At 38.7% G+C, this 15,045-nt stretch overlaps 1 protein-coding gene across 9 annotated transcripts in view; it reads left to right on the top strand.

The window, feature by feature from the left end:
* Positions 1–15,045, top strand: part of Eml5 (EMAP like 5) — a 131,754-nt gene that overhangs the window by 53,326 nt on the left and 63,383 nt on the right. For all 9 annotated transcript variants that reach the window (XR_015622078.1, XR_015622080.1, XR_015622079.1 and 6 more), the window contains 3 exon segments: positions 3,862–3,967; positions 6,297–6,390; positions 7,429–7,529. Coding sequence is in view for 4 of the 9 variants with exons in the window: in XM_087554157.1 (XP_087410283.1) it covers positions 3,862–3,967; positions 6,297–6,390; positions 7,429–7,529 (301 nt within the window). In the remaining 5 variants the exon portion in view is untranslated.

The following is a 15,045-nucleotide window of genomic DNA, read 5'->3' as shown; positions in this document are numbered from 1 at the left end:
CTAACCTAAAAAAAGAGATACCCATAGGCATACAAGAAGCCTACAGAACTCCAAATAGATTGGACCAGAAAAGAAACACCTCCCGTCACATAATTGTCAAAACACCAAACGCACAAAATAAAGAAAGAATATTAAAAGCAGTAAGGGAAAAAGGTCAAGTAACATATAAAGGCAGACCTATCAGAATCACACCAGACTTTTCGCCAGAAACTATGAAGGCCAGAAGATCCTGGACAGATGTCATACAGACCCCAAGAGAACACAAATGCCAGCCCAGGTTACTGTATCCTGCAAAACTCTCAATTAACATAGATGGAGAAACCAAGATATTCCATGACAAAACCAAATTTACACAATATCTTTCTATAAATCCAGCACTACAAAGGATAATAAAGGGTAAAGCCCAACATAAGGAGGCAAGCTATACCCTAGAAGAAGCAAGAAACTAATCGTCTTGGCAACAAAACAAGGAGAATGAAAGCACACAAACATAACCTCACATCCAAATATGAATATAACAGGAAGCAATAATCACTATTCCTTAATATCTCTCAATATCAATGGCCTCAACTCCCCAATAAAAAGACATAGATTAACAAACTGGATACGCAATGAGGACCCTGCATTCTGCTGCCTACAGGAAACACACCTCAGAGACAAAGACAGACACTACCTCAGAGTGAAAGGCTGGAAAACAACTTTCCAAGCAAATGGTCAGAAGAAGCAAGCTGGAGTAGCCATTCTAATATCAAATAAAATCAATTTTCAATTAAAAGTCATCAAAAAAGATAAGGAAGGACACTTCATATTCATCAAAGGAAAAATCCACCAAGATGAACTCTCAATCCTCATCTTCGGTTGGTTTATATACAAGTGTGCAATTTCTAGGCTTGAAAGTAAAATGATGCTATCTGGTGCTGGATAGAGGAGCCTTATTTTTTATTATGGCAGCTTGCTATTTTTGTAATATGGTGATTTGGTTGAACACATTAAAGTACAGTAGTAACTGATCTCCCCCTCTTCCTGGATGAGTGAGGAGATGATTAAATGTTGATGTCAGCATCCATGAGCATATTCAGATGAGCTTCTGCTTCTGTTGAAAAGGATGCTGTGTTTGATTGTGGTCCGAAGCTTTGAAGCACTACTTGGCATCTCCTTCCTTGGAGGTCTCACTGTTTAAACATAACAGATTTGATAGCTTGTTGGTAAGGTGAGGTCCAGCTTGTCTCCACTAGGTCATCTTCATGTGAATCCGGTGGTTATACGGTTTTGTTCTAGGGATATTTCATTTTTTTAATAACGGTTTTAGCTGACATTCATGGAGAGAATGAATCCTTAGAAGTGTGCCACTAGTGAAAGGAAATCCTGTCTAGAGTATGTTTCTTTACAAAGCTGTGTCACACCATCCTTTGGGCCCTCTGCTGGAAAAGTAGAATCAAGTCTCAAATAATGCCTTTTAAATTGTATCCTCTAGTATTATAGATGTAGGACAGTACTGTATCATACCTCTGTGGATATAAAATAGCTTGTACCTGCTTTATGATACGTAGTAGTGACCGTGCTTTATCAGAGCTGTTTTTAATGATGTTGCTCAGAATGTTTTCTTTCCAGATGATGATTGAGAAGCTAATTTAAAAAAAAATGGTGCCAGGTACCACAAGAGTAACAGAACTGTGCTGTTTTCTCGGGTTTTGTTTTTTTACTTTTTTTTTTTTAATGGAGTGTGCTGGATGTCTCTACAGTTTTGTTCAGATGACTGCAGAACCTGGAAAAGCTGTTGCTGCTGTTGATGCATAACACACTGCTATTATTGGTCTTTTTATATAAATATAAATATATATATACAGATATATAATTTGAATTTTTTGAAACTTTACCTGTGCTGTCAACTTTCGAAAAAAGTATCCCCGTTTACTGTGTTGAGTTGGCACTGTACAGAAAGTAACAGCCATATTGGTCCAGAAATGTTGAACTTAAGTTTTTTCCATTTGTACAGGGGTAACACACTGTATTAAATATGTAAGGTCTTATATACGTGGGTTTGATTACAAAAACTAATAAAGTATTCTCTAAATAAAAAAAAAAAAGAAATCAAAGAGGCTTGGGAGACTTTGTGGATTTAATCATTGAAATGGAAAGAAACTTGTTTCAGACAAAAATGTCAAAAGAAGAACCAGGGTATTTAAAGGGGGACTCTTGAAGGGTTATATTTAAATGACAAGTCACAAAATTAGGAAGAAACAGTGGTGAAAATGAAGGAAACTGGAGTATTAGGCAGGAGTCATGCTGTAAACCGTCAGAGGTAAAACTTAAAGATCTCTAGGAATGTTAGGTGGATGGCTTAATGAGCCATTGGCCGGGTCAGTGCTGTTTCTCTTGTATAAAAGTATACTTGTCCTCTACCATTGTTTTTTCAGGAACTGCTTTATATATAATCATGATATATGTACCTTTATAGTTAATTACATAGTTCCAGAGCAATAATTGAAAATTGTAGATTACTTGTGTGTAAGGGAGCATCATAAACCACTGGTTAGTCTCATGTTTGTTGCTATGGCAAAATGTCTGAAGGAAACAAAGAGGACAGATTTACCTTGCTTCTCAGCTTCAGGGGTTTCAGTGGTCATGTGGCCTTGTTGCCTTTGAGCCCATGGTGAGGTGGCACATTAGGGGACACATGATGGGGGAAACTGCTCAGCCGTGCTGGCTGTGAAGCAGACAAATAGGAATGGGCCTTTGAGGTGACACTACAAATGACTGAGCCTCCTCCCACTAGGCTCTATGTCTTAAAGGTTTGCCATTCCTGATTACAGCCATGGGCTAGAGATCAACTCTAACATATGAGGGCCCTTCAGATCCAAGCTATAGCGTAAAGTTAAAGGGATGGGGTAAGGGGTATGAGAGTGCGTTTGAAGTTTCTTCTAGGAGGGGCAGTGTGTTTAAAAGTGTATTATACACATGTAAAAATGTTATGACCCCACTATTTTAGATTATGTATATCAATAAAAACTGTATTAATGGTGTAAAAAATGACTAATGCCAGAATGCTGTTGTCCACTTTGGTCTCATGTCCATGCTTACTGCTTTGACCCTTTCTGAATTTTTGGTTTTACCAGTATTGTAATCTAGAATAATCTTGATTGCTTCTCTTCATCCAAGACTTTCTGAAGTCACAGCTCTATTGTGTATTATCTGTTTCGTGACGTCTTTCCTTGAAAGCTGTTTTATTCTCATGAGGCCATATGTTCTTATTTGAAATGTCCTGTTCTTCTAAGGAGTTTGCAGAAGTTATCTAAATGTCATAATACTTAAAGCGCTCTTCACAGGAACTCTGCCAACAATAGGGTCTTAGTAATCATCTATTATCTTCTTTAATGAATTATAGAAGGAGAATGAGTCATATATAGTTCTATAATATATAGAGAGACACTGTGCCTAGCTTTATTATCTGTTTTTGTTTTGCCCTGGGTATTCAACATGGGACTCCATATGTACTAAACATGTGCTGTGCCCGTAAGCCACAACCTCAACCCTCTTAATTCAACCCTCTTAATTAATAACATCTTCAGACTGTTTTTAGTTAGCAAATTAGTGGGTACTAAGTGTATGTGAATAAAATGGTGATGTGTTTCATTTCCATTAGTTTGTATCATTTTCCTTCTCTATCTCTTCACTCTGCTCTCTTCTGTCTCATTAGAATTGGAAGAAATGTTAATGAAAAATACGGTGCTTATTACCTGCTTTTTGTTTTTAACTTGATAAGTTTCTATGACAAGTAAAGATTATATAAGCATTTTGTTTCCTTTTAGCAGATATAAAAATAATTGTTTACAATGCCTTTTATAATTATATCTTTATCAGGTTGGTAGAGATCCCTCAATTCACGTCTGGGACACAGAAACCATTAAACCATTGTCTATATTAAAGGGCTACCACCAATATGGCATCTGTGCTGTGGATTTCTCAGGTGAGGCTCTCTGTCTCAGTAAGAATGTTCAAACTTCAGAGGGAACATAACTTGTGAATCCATGCTAGCTAAGCTTGCCATTTGGCTTCGCAGAGTTTGTCAAGTGTGCATACTGTTGTGAGCAAGCTAATGGTGGAACTTGGTCTTCTGGCTTGTTTATAATTACAGTGTAATGACTATAGCCATGAAGTCTTTTAAAAATGTCCATGATAATGTAGCATAAAAATGGTTTTCTGCAAAACACCTAAAACCATCACAGGTGCTCCTGTAATATGTCCCTTCCCTGTGAATAAACCTTGATACTGATCTTCTGTAGCTTCAGAGTAAACTTTTAAGATGTTTAGGGTGACTAGGAGTGCTTTTTAGATGTCCTTATTAAGTAGCAGTTTTAGTGGATCTTACAATTTCAGTTCATGCTGTCAGTGTAGCAACTGCAGATATGCCTGCAGTAAAAGCTGCTGTGTGCATTGGGAGACAGTGTCATTATTGAAGATATGTATGCCATGAATTGGTGTTTTTGCTGCCCTAGCCAAAGTCAGTTATTCATAAATGAGATTTGGGGGGAGGCATATACACACACACATAGTCAAGAGTACTAATAGTCAAGAATCAAAAAAATGTAAAGCAGACTGCAAGGGTCAACAATAAAACCATCAGTGGTAGCACTGAGCAACTGATTAAGGGTTGCAAAAGTGAGGCAGAGTGGAAAAGGTTCTTCTCACACTGTGACCCTCATAACCTGTAGACACATGCGTGTCTGTCACTGTTACAGTAGTCATTGGCTTCAATATTTAATATAGCCATTACTTGCTGTTTGCTAACAGTGACAACTGAAACTTGGTCTACACTAAAAGCAGTCATGTTAATGATAGCATGTTGTAATGTAGATGCATTTTCTTTGATGAACTTCAGTCACTGAATTTTTATGTCACAGTAAAGTTCTTACAGTGAATTTAGTTGAAATAGATGCATTTCCCCTTCCTTTCCTGATTTTTCTCATTTAATTAATGAAGATTTTGGATTTGTTTTAATTGTTTTAATTGACTTATTTATGTTGATGGGGTATAGGGTGATTTATGTGTGTGGTGCCAGTAGTGGATGCCAAGGCTTTACATACACCAAAGAAGTGCTCTACCATTGGGCTGTCCTTGAGGCCCTAGTATGATGTTCTTACACAAACATGTATTAAGTAATACTCACCACACGGGGTACGTACAATAGCCATCATTTTATACATTCAGCATTCCATCCTTCCTTCCTCCCAATCTCCTGAATACATAAAGTAACTTGAGTGTGACAGTGAATCAAAAACCCATCGGAATTCCTAACTTGGAAGATGGCTCTGTGGATAAAATCACTTGCTTCATGAGTCTGACAACCTGAGTTCAATCCTTTGTGCGCATATAAAGGTAGATGGAGAGAACCACCTTCATAGAGTGTCTTCTGACTTACACACACACACACACTCTAAAACTTTATAAAAACCAGTATCCTCACTCTCTTCTAAATTCTCTTTTCATGGATGAATGCATATTGTCTAACATTTATCATTACTTTTTAAAGTTTTCAATATAGTGCTCTAGCATATTAGTCTACTTTCTGTTGCTATAAAATCACACCTGAGGTGGGTACTAATAAAAACAGAGATCTGGTTAACTCACAGTTATGGAAATTAAAAGTTCAAGTCAGGAGGCTCCATTGGTTCTGCTTGTGGCGAGATTCTCCTTGCTTGTATCACAGTGTGACAGATAGCATCATGGCGGGAGTTAAGTGTAAAAGGAAGATATAACACGGTGAGACAGGAAGCCAGAGAGGTTTAGGGGTCTAACTTGTTTTTATTATAGCAACCATTACAATAGAGCTAACTCTTCCTGAAAGAGCATTATAGCTTTCTTTTTATGTATTTATTTACATCCCAAATGCTGCTCCCCTCCCCTTCTCCTCTGAGAAGGTGGGGGCCCCCTGAATCTTCCCCACCCTGGCACATTAAGTCTCTGCAAGATTAGGTGCAGCCTTTCCCACTGCATCCAGACAAGTCAGCCCTGTTGAGCAGTGGATTCCACAGACAGGCTAGAGCTTTAGGAACAACCCCACCCCCTCCAGCATTATACCTTTCTTAGAGCAGAGCAGCCAACATTGAATCTCCATACCAGGTCCATCTCTTAACTAGTCTACCAGTTTGCATCACCTGGGGGCAAGCATCCAGCATGCCACAAGAGCCTTGGGGTGGAGGTCCTATTCAAATGAGAACGTGTGGCTCTAGAAAACACTTTAGATGGGTTTGACTGAATGAAATTAAATTGGAATCTCATCTTTTTGGTTGTCACAGCTGATGGGAAACGCCTAGCTTCAGTTGGAATAGATGACAGCCACACCATTGTATTGTGGGATTGGAAGAAAGGGGAGAAACTTTCAGTGGCAAGGTAGGGAGAATACTTCCCATGTCGGCAAAACACTAATGTTACCATGTACTTCGCTGTTTTGAAGTCAAGCTAGTATGTGAGGTTTTTCTTTTTTAAGTAATTACAGCTTTTATTACAATTAAATAAATATAATCAAACCAAATAATAAATTATTTTATTATTTCTTTGTAAGCTTAGCCCTTGTGAACCTATTTTTTAAATTTGCCTATAATAGGAAATTGGAAATTACTATTTCAATTTGCCATTCTCAAACAATGACTTCCATTAAATGCTGTTATATACCAACTGGGAAGCATGGCCAAATGCTCACACATGTAATTGAAAAAAGACATACATATGTGTGTGTATGTATAAATGTATGTTTTTCTAATATTTTCTTCATTTCTATGTTTTCTAAAATGAACATTTATTTTATAATAAAATATTAACAGTGCTTGAAGGGGAAAGTAGTTAATGGTGCCAGAGACTACATTTTAAGTTTGTTATTCCTCAGATTGAGATGCTAAAGTACTTAAAAATATGAATGCTTTTTATGAAGTGTATAGATGATGTCCAAAGACACCGAGTGTAACTTTAGCTTGATCACTAGACCTATGACATGGTAGAAGGAGAGAAGTGATCCCTGCAGGCTGTCCCCCGTGTCTGACACTCAATGATTACTTCTCCTCTGAAATAAATAAATGTAATAAAAGGAATATTGAATGATATGTTAAATTGTTACTAATTCCTACTTCAAAATTTTTAAACCCTTTCTTGTCACATAGCATTCCACACATAGCATTCCCTGTTCAATATCCAGCAGGGCTCATGGGTACTATCTAACTGAAGTTCTATGTTCATGTTTTCTACTGTCTGGAGAATCTGCTGAGCAGAGTTAACATATTTAAATAGCAACAAAAGTACAAATAAATGATTCCACAGCCTGAATGTCAGATACCAGCAGGAAACAATTATCCAGTAGGTAGAAGACTTCAGATAGGATGTGGGTTGTTCTGGGATGGGTTATCCACAGAGCTAAAACATTTTGGTTTGTTTCAGAGGCAGTAAAGATAAGATTTTTGTTGTGAAAATGAACCCCTATGTGCCTGATAAACTAATTACAGCTGGGATTAAACACATGAAATTTTGGCGTAGAGCAGGTAAGGAGATGTTTCTTTTTACTTCTTTGAAATTCTAGAAAGCATTACCTTTAAAATAATTTAGCTAAGTACAGTGTGGTATACTAGACTGGATCTTGGGATAGACAAGGAGAATTTTTAGAAAAACTGAAATCTGAACGTGACCTGAGGTTCAATTAAGGACACTGTGTAAATGATGGAGATTTCTTAGTCTTGATAAAGGGATAATGGCAACTGGATAGAGGACTGTGCAGAAATACTAAATCTTCCTGTAAACATAAGATTATCCAAGATAAGCTTTTGGATGGGAGGGGATCATAGGTCTTAATCATGAGATGTTAAACATCAGAAAAGAACAAACTTTGTGATGGCATTCCCTAGTTCACATGAGTATTGAGTTGTGAATTATGTGGGACATGAACTTATGTTTCAGATTTGTATTGAATGCTGTGCCAGACTCAGGAGCTTACAGTGTTTATAGTTACAAAGTACAATTCAACCGTGGTTTCATTCCTATAAATGTAAGCAAGCATTTCATTTGACTGTATCAGTCATTTGGAATTGAAAATGCCTACTAAGTAACATTTAGAACACACACACACACCACCACCACAACCTATATATTTGTTTGAAATAAGAGATTTAAAGAAAGTAAATACTAGGCTGCAGGAGATAGGGCTCAGTGATTGAGAGCCCCTGGCCTTCCAAGGACCCAGGTTTATTACCAGGCACCCACATGGCCACTCGCTGGTAGGGGATCCAGTGCCCTCTACTGGACCTTGTGAGCATTGCATGCATGAGGTGCATACAGGGTGTGTGTGTGTGTGTGTGTGTGTGTGTGTGTGTGTGTGTGTGTGTGTGTGTGTGTGTGTGTGTAAAAAACAAAGCAGAAACTTGTAACAGACGCCCTTCAACTAAAAAGAAAAGGAGGAAGAGGAGGAGAAGGAAGAAGAGTAAGAGAAGGAAGAGGATGAAGAAAGAGAAAAGTAAGAAGGAGAAAGAGAAGAAGAAAAGAAGAAAAAGAACATGAGATGTACATACCTTGAAAATATGTGCAGTTGAGCTGGGCAGCTGGAGCATGGTGCCACTTTTAATCCCAACACTTGGAAGGCAGAGGCAGGTGGATCTTTGGGAGTTCCAGGTCTGCCTTGTCTACAAAGCTAGTCCAGGATAGCTAGGGCTATTACACAGAGAAATTCTGTCTTGAAAAACCACACACACACACACACACACACACACACACACACACACACACACACACATACACACACACACAATTGCAATTTAGTAAAAATTTTCCTTAAGTTTTTCTAGATAGTCTCTGTACCCAAATTCCATGGGGGAGAAAGCTGAACTCTCAGAAGTGAGGGCAATCCTGAGAGCTCAAGAGAGACCACTACTTCTGCTCACATCTCTGGCCCAAGAGGAACCACTTAGAGCCCTTCGGACACAGGAATGTAGGAGCAGTCAGGGGCAGGATCCTTACAGTATATGCCTAAACCCAGAGCTGAAAGCCAGTCTCTAGGAGCTTTGACACACCTGAGAACAAAGGTCAGACCATCACTTCTGCTTGGAGGGACCCAACTGGAACCCTCAAGACACAAGAACCCAGGAGCAGTCTGGGACAGGACCCTTCCAGTTTTTGCCTGCACCAAATGCTGACCAGGTCCTACAGCTCTCTGTACCCAAATCTCACGGGGGAGAGAGCTGGACTCTCAGAAGTGTGGACAATCCTGAGAGCTTAGGGGAGACCACCACTTCTGCTCACATTCCTGGCCCAAGAGAAACCCGTCTAGAGCCCTCAGGACACAGGAATCCAGGAATAGTCTGGGACAGGACCCTTCTGGTTTCTACCTGTGCCCAAAGCTGACTGGTCCCACAGCTCTCAGTACCCAGATCCTACTGGGAGAAAGCCAGTCTCCAGGAGAGCTGACACACAGGCTTATAGGAGGGTCAAACCATTGTCAGAGACAGCAAGACCAGCTAACACCAGAGACAACCAGATGGCGAGAGGCAAACACAGGAACCTAAGCAACAGAAACCAAGACTACTTGGCATCATCAGAGCCCAGTTCTCCCACCAAAGCAAATACTAGATATCCCAACACACCAGAGAAGCAAGATCTGGATTTAAAATCACATCTCATGATGATGATAGAGGACTCTAAGAAGGACATAAATAACTTCCTTAAAAAAATACAGGACAACACAGATAAACAAGTAGAAGCCCTTAAAGAGGAAACACAAAAATCCCTTAAAGAATTACAGGAAAACACAACCAAACAGGTGAAGGAATTGAACAAAACTACCTAGGATTTAAAAATGGAAATAGAAACAATAAAGAAATTGCAAAGGGAGACAACCTTGGAGATAGAAAACCCAGGGAAGAGATCAGGAGTCATAGAGGCAAGCATCACCAACACTATACAAGAGATAGAAGAGAGAATCTCAGGGGCAGAAGATACCATAGAAAACATCGACACAACAGTCAAAGATAATGTAAAGTGCAAAAAGCTCCTAACCCAAAACATCAAGGAAATCTGGGACACAATAAGAAGATCAAACCTAAGGATAATAGGTATAGAAGAGAGTGAAGAATCCCAGCTCAAAGAACCAGTAAATATCTTCAACAAAATTATAGAAGAAAATTTCCCTAACCTAAAGAAAGAGATGCCCATAAACATACAAGAAACCTACAGAACTCCAAGTAGATTGGACCAGAAGAGAAATTCCTCCCATCAGATAATAGTCAAAACACCAAATGCACAAAACAAAGAAAGAATATTAAAAGCAGTAAGTGAAAAATGTCAAGTAACATATAAAGGCAGGCCTATCAGAATTACACCAGACTTCTCACCAGAGACTATGAAAGCCAGAAGATCCTGGAGAGAGGTCAAACAGACCCTAAGAGAACACAAATGCCAGCCCAGGCTACTATATCCAGCAAAACTCTCAACATAGATGGAGAAACCAAGATATTTCATGACAAAACCAAATTTACACAATATCTTTCCACAAATCCAGCCCTACAGTAGATAATAGATGGAAAACTCCAACATAAGGAGGGAAGCTACACTCTAGAAAAAGCAAGAAAGTAATCTTCTTGCAACAAACCCAAAAGAAGAGAGCCACACAAGCATGATTGCACCACTAACAACAAAAATAATAGGAAACAACAATTACTTAATATCTCTTAACATCAATGGACTCAATTCCCCAATAAAAAGACATAGACTAGCAGACTGGATACAGAAAGAGGACCCAGCATTTTGCTGCATACAGGAAACACATCTCAGTGACAAAGACAATCATTACCCCAGTAAAAGGCTGGAAAAGAATTTTCCAAGGGAATGGTCCCAAGAAGCAAGCTGGAGTAGCCATTCTAATATCAAATAAAATCAACTTTCAACCAAAATTTATCAAAACAGATACTTCATACTCATCAAAGGAAAAAATCCACCAAGATGAACTCTCAATCCTGAATATCTGTGCTCCAAATGCAAGGGCACCTATATTCATAGAAGAAACCTTACTAAAGCTCAAATCACACATTGCAACTCACACAATAATAGTGGGAGATTTCACACCCCAATCTCTACAGTGGACAGATCATGGAAACAGAAACTAAACAGACACATAGAAAAAGTAACAGAGGTTATGAACCAAATGGATTTAACAGATGTCTATAGAACATTTCCTTCTAAAACAAGAGAACATACCTTATTCTCAGCACCTCATGATGACTTCTCCAAAATTGATCATATAATCAGTCATAAAACAGGACTCAACAGATACAAGAAGATTGAAATAATCCCATGCATCCTATCAGATCACCAAGAGCTAAGGTTGGTCTTCAATCACAACAAAAAATGACAGAAAGCCCGCATACACATGGAAGTTGAACAACACTTTACTCAATGATAACTTTGTCATGGAAGAAATAAAGAAATTATAGACTTTTTAGAATTTAGTGAAAATGAAGGCACAACATACCCAGACTTTTGGGACACAATGAAAGCAGTGTTAAGCAAAAAGAAGCTGGAGAGAGCATACACTAGCAGCTTGACAGTACACCTAAAAGCTCTAGAACAAAAAGAAGTAAATACACTCAATAGGAATTGATGGCAGGAAATAATCAAACTCAGGGCCGAAATCAACCAAGTAGAAACAAAAAGAACTATACAAAGAATCAACAAAATCAGGAGTTGGTTCTTTGAGAAAATCAACAGGATAGATAAACCCTTAGCTACACTAACCAGAGGGCACAGAGAGAGTATCCAAATTAACAAAATCAGAAATGAAAAGGGAGACATAACAACAGAATCTGAGGAAATTCAAAGAATCATCCGATCCTCTACAAATGCCTATATTCAACAAAACTGGACAATCTGAATGAAATGAACAATTTTCTAGACAGATACCAGGTACCAAAGTTAAGTTAGGATCAGATAAACCATCCACACAGTCCCTAACTCCTAAGGAAATAGAAGCAATTATTAAAATTCTCTGAACCAAAACAAGTTCAGGACCAGATGTGTTTAGTGGAGAATTCTATGAGACCTTCATAGAAGACCTAATACCAATACTGTCCAAACTATTTCACAAAATAGAAAGAGAAGGAACCCTACCCAATTCTTTCTATGAAGCCATAATTATGCTTATACCTAAGCCCCACAAAGACCCAACAAAGAAACTTGAAGAGAACTTCAGACCAATTTCCCTTATGAATATTGACACAAAAATACTCAATAAAATTCTCGCAAACCAAATCCAAGAACACATCAAAACAATCATCCATCATGATCAAGTACACTTCATTCCAGGGATGCAGGGATGGTTCAATATACAGAAATCCATCAGTGTAATCCACTATATAAACAAACTCAAAGGAAAAAAAAGCCACATGATCATCTCATTAGATGCTGAGAAAGCATTTGACAAAATTCAACACCCCTTCATGTTAAAAGTCTTGGAAAGATCACGAATGAATTCAAGGTCCATACCTAAACATAGTAAAAGCAATATACAGCAAACCAGTAGCCAACATTAAACTAAATGGAGAGAAACTTGAAGCAATCCCACTAAAATCAGGGACTAGACAGAAGTCCTAGGCAGAGCAATCAGACAACAAAAGGAGGTCAAAGGGTTACAAATGGGAAAGGAAGAAGTCAAAATATCACTATTTGCAGATGGTACGATAGTATACTTAAGTGACCCCAAAAGTTCCACCATAGACCTACTAAGCCTGATAAACAACTTTAGCAAAGTGGCTGGATAGAAAATTACCTCAACCAAATCAGTAGCCTTCCCCTACTCAAAGGCTAAACAGGCTGAAAAAGTAATTAGGGAAATGACACCCTTCACAATAGTCACAAATAAGATAAAATACCTTGGTGTGACTCCAACCAAGCAAGTAAAGATATGTATGACAAGAATTTCAAGTCTCTGAAGAAAGAAAATGAAGAAGATCTCAGAAGATTAAAAGATCTCCAATGCTCATAGATTGGCCAGATTAATGTTGTAAAAATGGCCATCTTCCTGAAAGCAATCTACAGATTCAATGCAATCCCCATCAAAATTCCAACTAAATTCTTCAGAGTTAGAAAGAGCAATTCGCAAATTCATTTGGAATAACCAAAAACCCAGGATAGCAAAAAACTATCCTCAACAATTAAAGAACTTCTGGGGGAATCACCATCCCAGACCTCAAGCTGTATTACACAGCAATAGAGATAAAAACTGTATAGTATTGGTACAGATATAGGTACATAGATCAATAGAATAGAATTGAAGACCCAGAAATGAACCCATATACCTATGGTCACTTGATCTTTGACAAAGGAGCTAAAAACATCCAGTGGGAAAAAAGATAGCATTTTCAAAAAGTGGTGCTGGTTCAATTGGAGGTCAGCCTGTAGAAGAATGCAAATCGATCCATTCTTATTACCCTGTACAAAGCTCAAGTCCAAGTGACCTCCATGTAATACCATATATATATACTCAAACGGATAGAAGAAAAAGTGGGGAAGAGCCTTGGACACCTGGGCACTGGGGAAAATTACCTGAACAGAACACCAATGGCTTATTCGCTAAGGTCAAGAATCAACAAATGGGACTTCATAAAATTGCAAAGCTTCAGTAAGGCAAAGGACACTGTCATTAGGTCAAAACGGCAACCAACAGATTGGGAAAAGTTCTTTACCAATTCTATATTTGATAGAGGGCCAATATCCAATATATATAAAGAACTCAAGAAGTTAGACTCCAGTGAATCAAATAACCGTATTAAAAATTGGGGTACACAGCTAAACAAAGAATTCTTAGCTGAGGAATATCAAATGGCTGAGAAGTACCTAAAGAAATGTTCAACATCCTTAGTCATGAGGTAAATCCAAATCAAAACAACCCTGAAATTCCACCTCACACCAGGCAGAATGGTTAAGATCAAACATTCAGGTGACAACAGATGCTGGCGAGGATATGGAGAAAGAAGAACACTCCTCCATTATTGGTGGAATTGCAAGCTGGTATAACCACTCTGGAAATCAGTCTGAACTTCCTCAGAAAACTGGGCATAGTACTACCTGAGGACCCAGATATACTACTTCTGGGCTTATACCCAAAAGATGCTCCAACATATAACAAGGATACATGCTCCACTATGTTCATAGGAGTCTTATTTATAGTAACCAGAAGCTGAAAAGAACCCAGATGTCCTTCAACAGAGAAATGGATACAGAAAAGGTGGTGTATCTACACAATGGCGTACTACTCAGCTTTTTAAAAACAATGACTTTATGAAATTCATAGGCAAATGGATGGAACTAGAAAATATCATCCTGAGTAAGGTAACCCAGTCACACATGGTTTGCACTCAATGATAAGTGGATATTATTCCAAAGCTCAGATTACCCATGATACAATCCACAGACCACATTAAGCTCAAGACGAAGGACGACCAAAGTGCGGATGATTCACTCCTTTAATGGGGGAACAAAAATATTCATAGGAGGAGATATGGAGACAAAGTTTGGAGCAGAGACGGAAAGAATGGCCATTCAGAGACTTCCCCACCTGGATCCAGCCCATATACATACAGCCAACAAACCCAGACAATATTGATGAAGACAAGAAGTGCATGCTGACAGGAGACTGATATAGCTGTCTCGTTAGAGGCTCTGCCAGAGCATGACAAATACAGAGGTGAATGCTCAAAGCCAACCATTGAACTGCGAATGGGGTCCCCGTTGTAGGAGTTAGAGAAAGGATTGAAGGAACTGAAGGGGTTTGCAATCTCATAAGAACAACAATACCAACCAACCAGAGCTTTCATGAATAAACCACCATCCAAAGAGTACACATGGACAGACCCATGACTCCAGTTGCATATGTAGCAGAGGATGGCCTTGTTGGGCACCAGTGGGAGGAGAAGAAGCCTTTGGTGCCAGTGTAGGGGAATGACGGGTGGGGGATGGGTGGGAGGGGGGTTGTTGGGTGGAGGAATACCCTCATACAAGAGGGTAAGGGGGAGAGGGTAT

Source organism: Rattus norvegicus, chromosome 6 (genome assembly GCF_021556685.1).
Source record: "Rattus norvegicus strain SHRSP/BbbUtx chromosome 6, alternate assembly SHRSP_T2T, whole genome shotgun sequence".
Taxonomy (NCBI): domain Eukaryota; kingdom Metazoa; phylum Chordata; class Mammalia; order Rodentia; family Muridae; genus Rattus; species Rattus norvegicus.
Note: the sequence above shows the minus strand (reverse complement) of the source record. Positions and strands in the feature narration are given on the sequence as shown.